This window comes from Excalfactoria chinensis, chromosome 4 (assembly GCF_039878825.1).
Source record: "Excalfactoria chinensis isolate bCotChi1 chromosome 4, bCotChi1.hap2, whole genome shotgun sequence".
Classification (NCBI taxonomy): Eukaryota; Metazoa; Chordata; class Aves; order Galliformes; family Phasianidae; genus Excalfactoria; species Excalfactoria chinensis.
In genome coordinates this window covers 3,318,552-3,333,882 of record NC_092828.1, presented here as the reverse complement: position 1 = coordinate 3,333,882, position 15,331 = coordinate 3,318,552, and the positions used below count along the sequence as shown (strand labels likewise).

At 38.2% G+C, this 15,331-nt stretch overlaps 1 protein-coding gene across 1 annotated transcript in view; it reads right to left on the bottom strand.

Moving 5' to 3' along the window:
- CTNNA2 (catenin alpha 2) overlaps positions 1 to 15,331 on the bottom strand; it is a 441,905-nt gene that overhangs the window by 315,202 nt on the left and 111,372 nt on the right. Inside the window, exons 5-7 of the mRNA XM_072334895.1 lie at positions 14,770 to 14,889; positions 12,772 to 13,038; positions 1,564 to 1,767 (exon numbers count right to left, since the gene is read on the bottom strand). Of these exons, the coding sequence (XP_072190996.1) occupies positions 1,564 to 1,767; positions 12,772 to 13,038; positions 14,770 to 14,889 (591 nt within the window). The remainder of the gene's footprint in view (positions 1 to 1,563; positions 1,768 to 12,771; positions 13,039 to 14,769; positions 14,890 to 15,331) is intronic.

Sequence of the window (15,331 nt, the reverse complement as noted above, 5' to 3'; positions counted from 1 at the left end):
TTAATGCAATATCATTCTTAAATTCTGCTATTCTAGATGTGTTTAAGTTAGAAGTACTTCACTTTTTCGGAAATTGGGTATATATTCATTTTTCGCAATGCGTATTCAATAGCCATAAAAAAAGAACTTAAATTGATTATATTCCTGTGCACTTAAAAAGATGCACTGCAATGACAAATGACAATCTATCAGATCTCTTTTTGAAAGACCTGTAACAATGACACCTAACTAATAATTCTATACAGCAAGATTCCGTAGCAAGCAATTCAGAACATTTCCTTCCATCAAAGCCTCTTCATAATGGCTAAATAAGAATGCAAGAGTTTAGAATTTGCTTTCTATCACATTACAAGAACTTTTCAACCATCACTCAATTTAACAACAACAAAAAGCAAATATACTCTTTCAAATTCTGAACCAGCATTAACAGTTACTTACAATGGTGACCACTATTTGGAATAAATACCTTAAAAAATCATCATTGTTTCTATCTGTACAACATAATAACTCAAGGATGGAATTTTGATGTTTATCAGCCTACCATATAACTGCGTAACAATGTACATAACTATGTTCAAGTTAACTAGATGTTAAATGACAGACAAGCATAAAGTAGGATTATCAGTCTGAGAATGTTTGTTCAGACACCTGTTTGCAGATATTTAAGATCATATAGATTAAGTTTGTAAAGAGAATTTAAAACTTTACATTGGTATTATATTCCAGTGCCCAGAAGGTCACAAAAGGGTGATGACAGTCACAAGGGTTGCTTGTTTCAAATGCCAACTATCATTTTTTCAGAAGGGAAAAAAAAAACATTTCTTTATAGTTCTCCCAACAACAAGTTGCCATTTTCAAGTTGTTTATATGGCTTGGGAATTCACACATCCTCCACAGGACTCAGGAGTAATTTTCTGGGACAAGTTATATAGAACAAAGGCACTGCAGGTTAACACCACATTGTCAAAAGCTCTTGAGTCCATCTACAAACAGCTGAACTGAAGGCATGGCAGGCATCTTGTAGGAACAGCAATACTGATTAACAGTACTCACTGCTTAATAGCTACAGAATAGTTAATGGCTCCAACAGCAAGCAAAGACCTTCAGTGGCTTAACCAAAACATTCCGACACATCATCTCACATGAGCATCTATAGGTAGCATCTTTACACACACCATGACTATTATTGCACAGCGGATATCATTTTGATAATGAACTGTATTCATTTTCATTAGTGGAAACTGTTCTCAGGCCATTATCCCCTGACACTGGTTTCATTAAAGAAGTATTTTATCCCAATGCGATTATTTGTTGGCTATTTAGTGTACAAGAAGGAACTTCAATGCTACCGCTATGGAGAGTGATGAGTTCCCTCACAGACCAAAAGACACCCCTTTGAACTTCTAATTGTACCAAAATTCTGTCAGAAGTTTGCAAGATATTTAAAATAGCTCATACAAAGAAGCATTATTGTGTTTTGGGCATTAACAGTTAAAGGCTTTTGCTGGAAAAGTTCAATGATTTAGCAGAAAATAAACCAGTGCATAAGCATGCATCACTTACATTGTTCATGTACTCGCTGAGCAGGTCCTGCAGTGCCTGCCGCACGGCGTTGCACTCGGCTACGATGCGCTCCCGGCGGTCATCCCGCGTGCATGAAGAGTCTGCCATCAGCGCTGCCCCGCTGATGATGCTCTCCAGCCTCTCCTCCAGAGATGGCCTGAAGCGGGCCTCGCTGAACGTCATGGGGTCTAAGATGATTTTGTTCTGAAAAGCAAAATGGCAATGAGAATGTTAGCAGGATGAATGATCTCCGTGAAAGATGTGGATCGGTTCTAAAGGATCCAGAGGGCCACAATAATCAACAGGCTGGAGCACCTCTTCAACACAGGTTGAGGGAGTTGGCTTGTTTAGATTGGAGAAGGTTCCAGGGGGGACCTCACTACAGCCTTCCAGCTCTTAGTGGGAGCTTCTACACAGGAAGGAGACTAACTTTTACATAGCACAAGGAGAAATAGTATTAAACTAAAAGAGTGGAGATTTACATAATATGTTAGGAGGAAATTTTTTACTCACAGGCTAATGAGCCATTGTAGCAAACAGTCTGCACAGAGAGCTGTGGGTGTTCCAGTACTTGTGAGAATTCAAGGCTAGACTGGATGGGGGCCCTGGGCAATCTGACCTGGTGGGTGGCAACCAGCCCACAGCAAGGCTAGAAAAAGATGGGCATTGAAGTCTCTTCCAACCCAAGCCATACTATGATTCTGCAGTTCTATATCTTGATTATTACTTCTTATATTATTTCAAAGCAGCTTCAAAGAGTTTCTAATATTTCCTATGGATTAATTATCAACCAAATTCCTAAGAAATAAATACTAAAGAAATACCCAGCAGCTAAGAAATCCCATTGTATGTATAACAATAATTCACAGCATATACATATTTTCACATATAAAAACACTACTGTTACAAACAGCACAAATAGTTCAAATATCAGTTTGAGAAGTACACAATAAAAAACAAACTACTGGGTTATGCATATAATGATTGTGCATCTCTCTACAAATATACACAGTGCATTTATATATATCATACATATATATACGTCTATCTTGATGTACCATAAATTCACAAGTATTTTTCATTCTCAAAGATCAGAATTTTTTTTGTTAGTCACAAAATTCATTCGTAAGGTCTAAAAATTCAATCATTTTAGAAGTTTCAATCATCATTTGAGAAGTGCAAGTTTTTTAATGACTGAAAGTCAAATAACCTCAGTGTTAATTCCTCCAGTTTGATCGTTTTTCTCTTACTAGATTTATAGTGCCAAACTGCTACTACTTTACAGCAATATTAAATGGGACATAAATAAATAAATATATCATAGAATGCCCTGGGTTGAAAAGGACCTTAATGTTCATATGGTTTCAACCCCCCTGCTACGTGCAGAGTTGCCAGCCACCAGATCAGGCTGCCCAGAGCTACATCCAGCTTGGCCTTGAATGCCTCCAGGGATGGGGCATCCACAGCCTCCTCGGGCAACCTGCTCCAGTGCATCAGCAACCTCTGGGTGAAAAACTTCCTCCTAATATCCATCCTAAACCTCCCCTGCCTCAGTTTAAAACCATTCCCCCTTGTTCTACCACGATGAACCCATGTAAAAAGTCATTAAAAATAAAAATGAAGGAATTCTCATTAATACCAGAAGAAAGTGTGCCCCCAGTGGCGCAGTGGTTTAAGCTGCTGCTTGCGGCACCGGAGGGCCCGGGTTCGAATCCCCCCTGTGGCGCAGGGGTAGAAGTGCCGCTTCGCTACACAGGGGGCTCGAAACCCGGGAGTTGGACTCGATGATCTCTAAGGTCCCTTCCAACTCGCACGATACTATGATACTATGATGATACTATGAAAACAACACAAGGTAATCACGCACAAATAGCAATGTGAAACATCTATGATTGCTGTTCTATAGTACATCTATTTAAAAACTTTTCTTATTAAATGAGGAAAAAAGGTTTTCTGAGACTACATGATAGGAAGACAGTCTACACATGTCTTTAATTTGCCAAATAGTACACTAGTTAACAAAATACCTTTGCTGTACTAGAAAACATTTGCTTTTCAAAGACTGCTCAGTATTTAAAACAGTTTAGTTCTTTAATTATGACCATTCTACAACATTTTAAATATTAAATGTGCTACCAAATATTAACAAGTGATAAAACGCACAGATTCTGCCCTGGTGGTAAATAATCTCATGTCATACTGTGAGCTTTGAATCACCAGTATGTCACATTCTGATTTGGTTTTCTGTCTTTTGTAGTTTTGAGGTAGCTAACACATAAGAAGTAATCTTCTGCTCTTACTTACAGGCACCTTAGCAACACCGTGTCACTCATAACCTTTAGCTGCACTCATGCAAATAAGTTCCATAATGGTTTATTGTCTAAAAACGTTCTCTGAGCAGCATGCTTCCTATTTTAGTTTTAAAAGAAAATCTTAGGTTACGAATTAAACGATCTGAAAAAGGTAAAGCTATCTTGTTTTCTAAGAATCAGCAAAAGCATCTGAAACAACACAGGATTTGATTAATGAACCAACTGCATTTTGTGGTACATTTGATGGCTTTATGATTAGTCCATTTCCTGCCATATTGAACTGCAAGATGATACAGTTAATTTGAAAAAATAAAATAAAATACCATACACTACATTAAAATGTAAATCAGGATCCAGATGCATGATATATATATCCGACATCCTCTTTAACACTGAAAACTGTATCAGATTATGAGGAAGGAGCAGATGCTTAAATAAAGTTCTTCTAGGTTAAATTCTGATTCAAGTTACTTATGGACTACAGCTTCTATGGAGGTCAGTGAAACTTCCAATTAATTCTTCTGCACAAAAATACACACCAAAAATTAACAAATCCCAAAATAATAATAATAATAAATCTCTCTCTACTGCACACAGAAAAAAAAAAGGATCAAGCCCTGCAATATTTATAACTTAAATAAACACAAAGCAGTTAAATAGCAAGAAGTGCAAGGATGTCAGGAAATTTATTAATATTCATTCTTTACTACAAAGGAAATACAGAAGAATTCTAAGCAGATATCATATTGTTCCAGCTCCAGGAACTGCTGACTTCATAGAAATGGATGCAACATTAACCAGAATGTGAAATAATGTCTTGCATGCATCTTCTAGGGTCTATGTTTCATAGTTGCAAGCAAAGCAGTTTTATAAGCATCTAAATTAGAAACGTCTTCTCTAATAGCTAAGCCTACGCATATTTATGTAGCAGTGCTTTTCAGTCAAATGTTAATACTTAGAGCTCACTGCAGTACTTACGTTCATAGCATTGGGACTTTCTGAAAGCAGCTATATAAATTCATGTTTACAATAGCATATTTGATTCTGTAATAGCAAGAATGAAATTGCATCGATTGACCAATCTTGGCAATTTATGTCAATTACAGGAAGCACAGATAAAATAAATTCCTTTAAAACCCTGTAAGGGATAAGTCTGAAGTTTCCATCACTTACTGACAGCCAGTCTTCAAATGATGAATGCAAATTAATTGGAAGATTCAATATGTTTTAATCAATTAACTGGTATTAAAATCATAAATCAATGACTGACATTATAATCCAGATTTTATATTTAAGTGTTTCGAGGCTCTTTGTAACTGCAGACTGCCTGGCATCATCTGCATCTTTGCAATGGGCTATTAAGTACATTATTTTGGCTTTATTTGTTGAAACAAATTCCAAGAAAATTAATTTCAACACAATTACAAACTTAAAGTCTGTTAAACTTGTAATAACACCTTCTTTAGACACACTGTAGTTACGTATACCCTCCGTTTTTTAGAAGTCATAAACGGGCACTTATGGAGTAGTTGCAATGTATTCATAAAGAATTAAAGTTTTCAGAAAACAGATGCCTTCTTACTAACATACAAGCCATTTCTTTCACGCTCAAAGAGGAATAATCTCTCATAAACATTAATAAACTTCTGAAATATAATATCTGAGATAATCATCCACATTCAAAGAAACAATATTGAAAATAACTACATAACATAGCCTGCTATAAAAAAACAAGTGGCAGAGACTGTGATGGATATACCTTTAAATTTAACCCATCATTTTAGTTACGCGTTATAGGAAGTCCTTTAGCAGCGACTACTCAAACCAACAAAGGATGAGCCTTACAATAAGATGTGCAAGTGCAGCAGTGACCTGACCTGAGCTGGTTTTGGTGCCCTATACCTCTAAGCAATGCACCATCTCTCCTGTCCTCAGCTACCACCATAAGAGAAGCAACCCAAGCCACAGACTAAAGGAACACAGCAAATCTTGTGTGGTAAGTTGACAGGATTGATCTCTGTGTACATATCTTAGGATGGAAAGAGAGATAATGATTAATAAGGATGCAACTGCTAGTCCAGGATTCCAAATCACATGATGTCATGCTCATTTAAAAAATCTGGGAGGAAAGAAGGAGGAGAAGGGGACATTTGGACTGTTCTTCCCAAGTAACCATCACATGTAATGACTGCTACTTGCCTGGAAGCGGTTAAACAACTGTTCTAATTTTGCCCTCCTTCCTGCGTACACAGCTTTTGCTTTATCTCCACCCACAAGTTCTCAGGCTTTTACCTTTCCAATTCTTTTTCCAACCCCACTAGGGAACCGTAAGCAAGCAGCTGTGTGATTTTGAACTGCCTGCTGGTTTAAACAACACAATGCATTTATGTAGGTGTTGTGATCAGAGAGCACACAATCATTCCAACTTCACTGCAGCAATCTCAATTGGAATATCGTTTTCAGCAACAGAAAAAAATAAATAGGATTTAAAAGAAAGCAAAACAAAATGTTAAGATGAATTTAATCTTTTAAAACAATTCTGAAAGCCCAGAACTGCCACTTTACAATAGTCAGCATTCTCCAAATTAATCACCTGCTCTTGCAAAAAGTTACTTACTTAATGCATTGCTGTCTTGTTCATCACAAATGCTGGTTTGCTGATTTATGTTTGTTTGGTTTGTTGGTTTACACAAGTAGTCTTAACAAAATTCCAACAGTTACTCATAACCACAGCATCATTTACTTTATATATACATGTAAATAATTTTTAAGATTTGGGGAGGTTAGAAAAAAGGTCCGGATCTGCAGAAGCTGAAAAAATTGCCAAAATAAAATAGATCCAAACAGATCCTAGGTCATTGTATAGACTAATACTAATAGACTAATATAGGCATTTGGTATTGCTCAGCATTTTAGCAAGCTGGAAAAAAAAGTTCTCAATTGAAATAGTGAAACCGCTTCTACTTTACCAATTTAGAGCTGGCAACAAGCTGATTCTTAAACATCACGGCTCAGCTATAACTTACAATGTAAATTCAGGCAGGAAAAGGTCTCAGGTAGCGGTTTTGGGAAAGAAGAAATGAAACAGGTCCATACAGTTTTCTTGTTTATGCAGATGAGTATATGAGAGCTGAAGAGAAGATTCTCACCTTTACACAAATGGCTGTTTGAGAATTCCCCAGTCAACTACCTCCCATATTAGAGAGTGAAGAAGGAATTCATGACCTATATGCAATTCCCCCATTGTTCTATTGTGTAAAAAGGATGGTGAGAGTAATTATGGTCTTTAGCTCTCTTTTACACCATTAGTGAAATGGAAAACAGATTATTTCTTCAGAGAATTTAGAAGTAAACTTTAACACAGAATATGAAACCATATAAAGAGAGACACGTTATGTTTTAACAGGAATCAACCTCTCTAAGAAAATTAACTGATAAATAAATACTAGTTAAGAATCTTCCTTAAACAAAGTACAGGAATAACTATGGAGAAATCACTTCCATGAGATGCTGGCAAGGTTCACATGTGACTTAGATAAGCATCGCACAAGTGCTAAATCAGCACATTCAAAATATTACCAACTGTAATTTAATTGGATAATTTCACGACACATGGCTAAACGTAAACTGAAAAACCTTTCATATATTTTGGATATGACCATTCAGATATTCGTAACTATCATTAACAAAATTACATTGCCCACAATGGAGAAATTATTTTCCTGGAGAAAATCTATGTAATGTTTAGAAATATATTTATGCCAATTCGATTTTTAATGCGTTTCATTTGTGTTTCCAGTCTCTTAGCAAATCTGCTCACTACAAAATCTCTGCAAATAAACTGATCTTTGTCCTGTTGTAGCTTAATGCATTTGTAAGAAAAACATGATCAAAAGAAGTGGCAGCAATAAGATATGGTTAAACTTACAAACAGCATTTTGCGTTGCTAAATTTTTCTGCAAAGCTAATTTACTATACAAAAGAAGGGAGATACAGCATTTCAGGGGAAAAGAAATGCCAAGAAACCCACTAGGTGGTGCTCTTAAACAGCAAATATTCACCCAGAACTCACCAGCAGCACTCGTAAGTGCCCAGAGAGAAATGAATGCACATGACTCCAGCTGCCAGTAGGGTACGGTATTTCCCTTTACAAGAGGAACGAGGGAATAACTTGGATCCACTGTGTTTTCCCTTTCCTAAAGTATCAAGTGATATACAGCACTCCCAACCCTTTGTTCCCGAAGGCAATGAACAGGAAATTGAGAACAAGAGGCTAATAATAGTGTTCAGGGAAGGAAGGGAGGGCATCTGCAAAACTGTTGGCTGAAATAACCGAATTATGATAGAAAAGTGGGAAGTTCTGTTCCTTCCAATGAAACATGATATATTTTATCGTAAAGGTTACAAAAGACTGCCTGCTAAGATCATTAGTCTAACCATCATCCCATTGCCACTATATCCACTAAACCACATCCCTAAATGCCGATCACTTCTTTTTCATCTCTAGCAGATCAACTGCATCATAACAGAAATTATTACAATATTTAGTCAAGACTCAATGCAATTTTAAAACCAGATAGACAAGGGGTGACACACAGGCATGGCAAGTCCAGACATAACGTGGATGAATGTTCCTAGTAAGCAGCTTTAGTGACAACTGCATGTATGCACACGGAAACAGTACGTCAGTGATCATCTGTTTGCATTAACATCTATTAAAAGTCCCCTTCTTTACATCTCATTTTATAGTCAGAACTGTTATCCTCTACCCACTGACATTGAAGTCTGCAACGGGCAGTAGAATAAATTCCCCCATGATTCAGGTGGAAAGAGATCTGCTACTCAACCTGGACTATCAAGGGTCAGTGGGGCCACACAGGATTGACCTGAGGGTGCTGAGGGAGCCAAGCTGCTTTCCACCATCTACTAGCAATTCTGGTCAACTGGAGAGGTCGCAGATGACTGGAGACATACTAATATGACTCCGATCTTGAAGAAGGGTCATAAGGAAGATCCAAGGAAGTACAGGCACATCATCCTCACCTTGGTGTCAAGAAACAGATCATCTTTAGGGTGATCACATGGCAGGTTCAGGACAACCTGATCCCCTGATCAGGCTCAGCCAGTGTGGGTTCACGAAAGGCAGGTCCTGCTTGATCAACCTAATCTCTTATGATCGAGTGACCCGCCTGCTGGATGTAGGAAAGGCTGTTGACACAGTCTACTTAGACTTCAGCAAAGCCTTTGATGTTGCCCCCCCCACACAGTATTCTCCTTGATAATCTGGTGTCCTGTGGTTTGTACAGGTACATTCTAGGCTGGGCCTAGAGAGTGGTGGTGAATGGAATTAAATCCAAGGATTTAACGGTATGGACAGCATGATCAAGTGCGCCCTCAGCAAGTCTGCAGATCACATTAAGCTGAGTGGTGCAGCTGACACACCAGAGGGAAGGGATACTATTCAGAGGGACCTAGGCAGGCTTGAGAGGTAGGGTTTCCAGTTAGCCAAGAAGGCCAATGGCAACCCACATTGCATCAGAAATAGTGTAGCCATCCAGGGAGGTGATTGCCCCCCTGTGTTTGGCTCTGGTAAGGCTGCACCTCGAGTACTGGGTTCAATCTGGGGCCCCTCACTACAAGAAAGACATCAAGGCCCCGGAGTGTGTCCAGAGAAGGGCAATGAAGCTGTGAGGGGTCTGGAACTCAAGTCTTATGAGAAGCCACTATGGGAACTGAGGTTCTTCAGTCTGGAGGAAGCTCAGGGTGGCATCTTATTGCCCTCTACAAATACCTGAAAGGAGGTTGCAGTGAGGTGGGGGTTGGCCTCTTCTCCCAGATAACAGTGATAGCATGAGACGGAATGACCTCAAGTTGCACCAGGGGAAGTTCAGGTTGGATATTAAAAGAATTTCTACTCAGAAAGAGTGGTCAGGCATTAGAACAGGTTGCCCAAGGAAATGGTAGAGTCCCCATCCCTGGAGGTTTTTAAGGAAAGCATAGATGTAATACTTTGGGACATGGTTCAGCAAGCAATATGGGAGACAGATGGACAGTTGGACTAGGTGACCTTTCCAACTTCAATGGTTCAATGATTCTATGAATCAAAACGTTCAAAGGTATTTAATCGTTAAACATTTTAGGATGACATATTTGAAATGCCTACAATCTGAATTTCAGAAGAGGTTTGACTTTCAGAGTGTTGTTTGTATACCCTGCAACTATATTTCCAGAAACCAAGAAATCCCAGCCTTGGCTCCATGCTGTGACTGGAAACACTCTCTGACTAGTTGGACATGCCCTGTACCCAACAAATACCATTTCAGCCTGCCACTGACAACAAGTGATAGCAGCAGTCCTTTGACAACGAGAAAGGCTGAGACCTAAACAGCTGTATCAGACAGAAACTGCCATGTGCTCAATGTAAACATTATACTTTCAGAATTCAAAGCAAGCTCTTGGCACACTCCTCTGTGTACCTTGCAGAAATTGAGATAATTTTCTCCGGAGGAACAAAAGGAGCTCCTTTAGTTGTTTCAGCAAGAATCCAGAAATACTGAATGACTCTAAAACGTATAACAAACTTTAATAATAAAATTCTTCACTATTAAATCAAAAAATATCTGGAATCAAACGATCTGAAAATGCAAAAACATATAAAGACAATTAAACACGTTTTTGTGGTTTTTTTTTAAGTTTTATCCATCCATATCAAGGAGCATTTTAATGCAGCGAATGCAGATACAGAACAGATTCATAAACTCTCTTCATTTCTACATAAATATCTCTGAGAAGAATTAAGTGATAGTTCTTCTCAAAGACTTAACTGCTAAGAGCTCACAGGTGATTTTATACCACACATCTCAGTGCCATATGACTCTATAGAGCATGACAATGTAACACCTACAAACATACTAGCTGAAGTGATTAAAATAGGTTGGATAATGATTTATATTACATTTGATGATATTTTGATAGAGAGAATATTCAGACTGATGACACTGCAGTCATCTGAAGTGTTAAGCCACAGAGTGCTGACTCTGAAATGAGAAATACTGAAGTCTGAGAACTGGCAAATGCTATGGAAACACATGCAAACATTTTTAATAGAGCAGAATTAACTTATCATACAATACCAGGTTCAGTATGCACTTCAGAACAGCTGTGGACAGAACATGATCCTATGACTATGTATTTCCCATGCACATTTACGATGCCTGCCACATCACGTAAACCAGGAAAGACTTTACCTGAGAAGAAAGCCGATGAACAAATGTTGTCCAAAAAAGGCAGTGTTCAACATCAGATGTCTCGCATCGTCTCCACAGCCCAATGAATCACTGAATTTACTTTCACTAAGCACAACAGCCTTTTCCAGAGAGCAGTAGCATCATCAGTTTAGATCTGCTAAGAGTCACGTGCTTTCTGTGACTGTTTGTCAAACCTCTACTGTCCATAACAGCAAAGTCACACACAAAAGCCAGAGTACAATCAGATAAACAGGGATATTATTTCCAGGACCTTACCAGTAAGGGATCTGTAAGCTGAGAAGGCCTTGCAAACCAGGCAGAATTCTTTAAATCTTGACCCACAATAATTTTACAGGAAAAAATACATAAGTAGAAATACAGATACTTAAACAGTATTGGTACCGTCGATGAGGGCAGTAGTGTTTTCTTTTCTTTATACCTAAAAGTACAATGAAATTTGAGTCTATCTCTGGGTCCCACAGTAGCTCTGAATGGTTTTAGCAGTGTTTCACCTTCTGCTGCTCCTTTTCTTTCACTGCACGGGCAACTGCTTTGACCCATGAAGGAAGAAATTTGATCAGAGCGCGGCTTCTGGTTTGCAGCGTGATGAACCACGACAGGAAGGGGATATGTTATCAATGGCACAAACCCTTCTGCTAGTCAGCTACCAGCCCACTTGCTCCCCCCATGCTTATCCACATATTTTCAGCCAACATATTTCCAGATTTGTCCCCATTTCCCTACTGCTATCATTTCTATATTCATTCTCTGCCTATTTTCTTATTACCATATCCTACTCAGTCACTGAGCCACTCAGTCACTCCTATTATATTTACTGTTTCTATTATCATCTCCTATGTAAACCCAATGACAGTAAGCTGCAGATGCATAAGAAGCTCAGTCCTGTGACAGAAGAGGCACCACTTGTACAAACGCCTCCACTTCCAGCCCAACATAAAGCAGAACTGAGTATCACCTGAAAAGGTGTGACATATACTTGCATTGCAACTTTGTAAGGAGAAAAACTGCTACAGAAAAGATGAGTAGTGCAATTAGCATGCAGAAAGTTAAGAAAGTTACTTATGCCAAAACTAGCTGTTTCTGGAAGAGAGGCTGCAGCACCTTGTCTGCAACTAACAGGACCAGCTTCATCTGTTTGAAAGGTGCCTTATTTGATTAATATAATCCATGATTCAATACACTCTGTTAATGTTTCCAGGATGCTCAGCTCTACCATCATCCTCATTTTCCTGCATTATCTTCCTTCCTGACATGCCAGATAAATCTGATTTCACCATTCAACAAAACACATGACAAACGTCACAGAAATGAACTGCCAGATTTATCACACTTGGTGTTATTTATGTAGCTGGATATTTCAAGGATGCCAGGGCAGAGGACAAATTCTTTCCCTCTAGCACAGCTGCAGCGTTTGAGTACAAAATCCTTATAATTCATGTCCATCAGCAGCAAATAACTATTCCTAGTTACAAATAACACAAATCAACATCTGCACTTTGTCTCTGCTTTCTAAGAAAATGGACCTGAATGAAAAGGAAAATGTGAGTCCTGTCTAAAACGCACTTAGTTAAAAGCACTGTAGATTTCATGGCGAAACATTTCATTTTCCACACGCTTGTGATACTCACATCAAATTCATTTAGTGCAGCAGCAAGCTCTCCTATGCCAGTATGCCCCTTGTTTTCATCAGTGGGTGAGGTGGCTTGGGCAGCATTGGAGATACCAGCAATTGCTTCTTGAACTTGCTTGAAGACATAGTCTCTGTTGGCCCTAGTGGCTGCAACATCAGGATGACGAAGGAATGCTTGGGATGCAGTATACAACATGGTGGCATTCTTCTTCAGAGCACCTCGAGCTGCAGCCATTTCATCCCTGCAGTGAGGATCTTTCAGCTCCTACAGAAAAATACACAGTTATTTAGTTGTAAATGAAAGCTTTAGTGTTAGAAAGTACGGTCTACACTGTCACTGTCTGGTGATAATGCAGAGATGCCAATAATGACAAAACTGACCATAATTCTCACAAAATCCTTTTATGTGCATAGTTACAGTTTTATTATGGGCACTGAATTTACAAAACATGTATTTTGTGTCTAAATAAGAATTCTCAATATTACATGATTTAGATTCCTTCTAAAATATGTTTTCCCCTCGATGAGAAGTCCATGCATTTGTTTTCTTTTCCTGGCTACAACTGCTGTGCTTATATATATATTTTCCCAAAGTTTTCCTTATAAACAGAAGACACATTTTCCTTTCTTTACATTTGGCTCTATTTCTCGTATACTTTGCTTTTTGCCTTAGCAACTTATTCTTCCTTTTGTTTCCTCTTACAACAGATATCCTGCAATACCTTACCAGAAAAAGATGGCACCACATTATTTTTATTTATCCACGAATACCTTCATTTATATATAGTATCAACCTATTTATGAAAGCTTTTCAAACACCAGGTGAAGTATTCCTAGTAATACTCATAAGCAGTAACAAAACACTATTCTGTTTTAAAAATACAAACAGAGGAGTTTGGGGACAAGATGTGCACAAGAACTTCTTTACGGTGAAGGTGATGAAGCACTGGAACAGGCTGCCCAGGGGGGTTATGGATTCTCCTTCTCTGGAGATATTCAAGTCCTGCCTGGACTCCTACCTGTGCAACCTGGTGTAGGGAACCTGCTTTGGCAGGGGGGTTGGACTCAATGATCTCTGGAGGCCCCTTCCAACCCTTATGATTCTGTGATTCTTTGTGAATCTTTAAAGGTCTACGCTAAGACTTGCTTTTATCTTTTCAAAACTCCAAGAACACAAGAGACAAACAGCTTCATTTTCTTTCCTGTTAACATTTTTAACTTTTTCACTAAATTTTCACTGCATTTCTGGAAGAGAAGTGTCTGAATATACAAAATAACATTGTTTATGTGATACTAGCCTTGCATTTCTGAGTTGTCAGAAATGTACAAGTGACAGAACAATAAATCAGTACCACTGCAATGCAAAAAATAAATAGGATGAATGCATAAAGTCAGCTTTCCAAACTGAGTGTGCTCTGCAATCTGCAATACAAAGACATCTCTGAACAAAGTTCTGTTCAATGTAAAGTTAAATAGCTATGGGTGCTGAATAAATGCCGCCACGACTTTCTGTTCAGGTTTTGTTGTTTTGGTTTTTTGTTTGTTTTTTTTTTTCCATCTGCTTAAGTAATAAATGAATTGGGTACGTACTTGTATTTTTAAGTGTCTGCAAACTAACAATGTTGGTTTAAAACACAAATTAAGACTCCCATTCCTGAATCTGAGTTAGACTGCACTACCAAAGAGCTCATGCTTTTCAGCTGTTGGAGTACCCCCAAACCAACTGAGCAGGAACAGTCACCATTGGAAAACAATTCCTAACCTTTAGATTGCCTTTTCACCTCGACTTCATTATTAATTGAATTCACTTGAATAATGTTCTTAAAACAATTACATTGTGAAAAATTTCATCACATTCACAAAAAATCAGTATGACTCAATGACGTGCCACGACACTGCAACTACTTATTATATGTTTTAAAAGCATCTTGAAAATGAAACAATATCTTTAGAGTCAGGCCTTTATTTCTCATCCACTGCTTTGGAATGTACTCACCTGCTGTCGTCGCGCAGCTACGTAATTCAGTTTCACCATCTCTTTTCCAAATTCTTTAAAGCGATTCGCTAAATCTTGCTCATTCGTTGCATTTTTCACTGCTTCTAGGGCTTCCTCTACCTAGAACATAATACATCAGCAGGGTTAACTGTTTAATCCAGTTGTACAACACCTGTAACTACTCTGTCCATTACACTTTATTATATGGACCCCATTTAGCATGTAGGTCCATCACTGAGCGGTGGATTTATGACAATCTCATTAACTTTAATCAGTTTTTTATAGAAAAGCTGTGTGACTGGCATTATGCATCATTTTCCAAGTACTGTACTTTGGTATCATGCAAAGCCAATGTAAAAGGAATAACTATATTAATTTCTGCAGTGGCCTCACACTAAATGTGTAGTATATATGGCTTTTAAGAGAAAATAGATGGATATGTTCTTAACATGTGGTATAGGCTTTATGTGAAAACAGGACAGAGGCATTAATTCTAAACAAGACGTAACTTCTAAACAGGAAACTAAAATTTACTGTTGAGATTTAAATTTAGTCTGATATA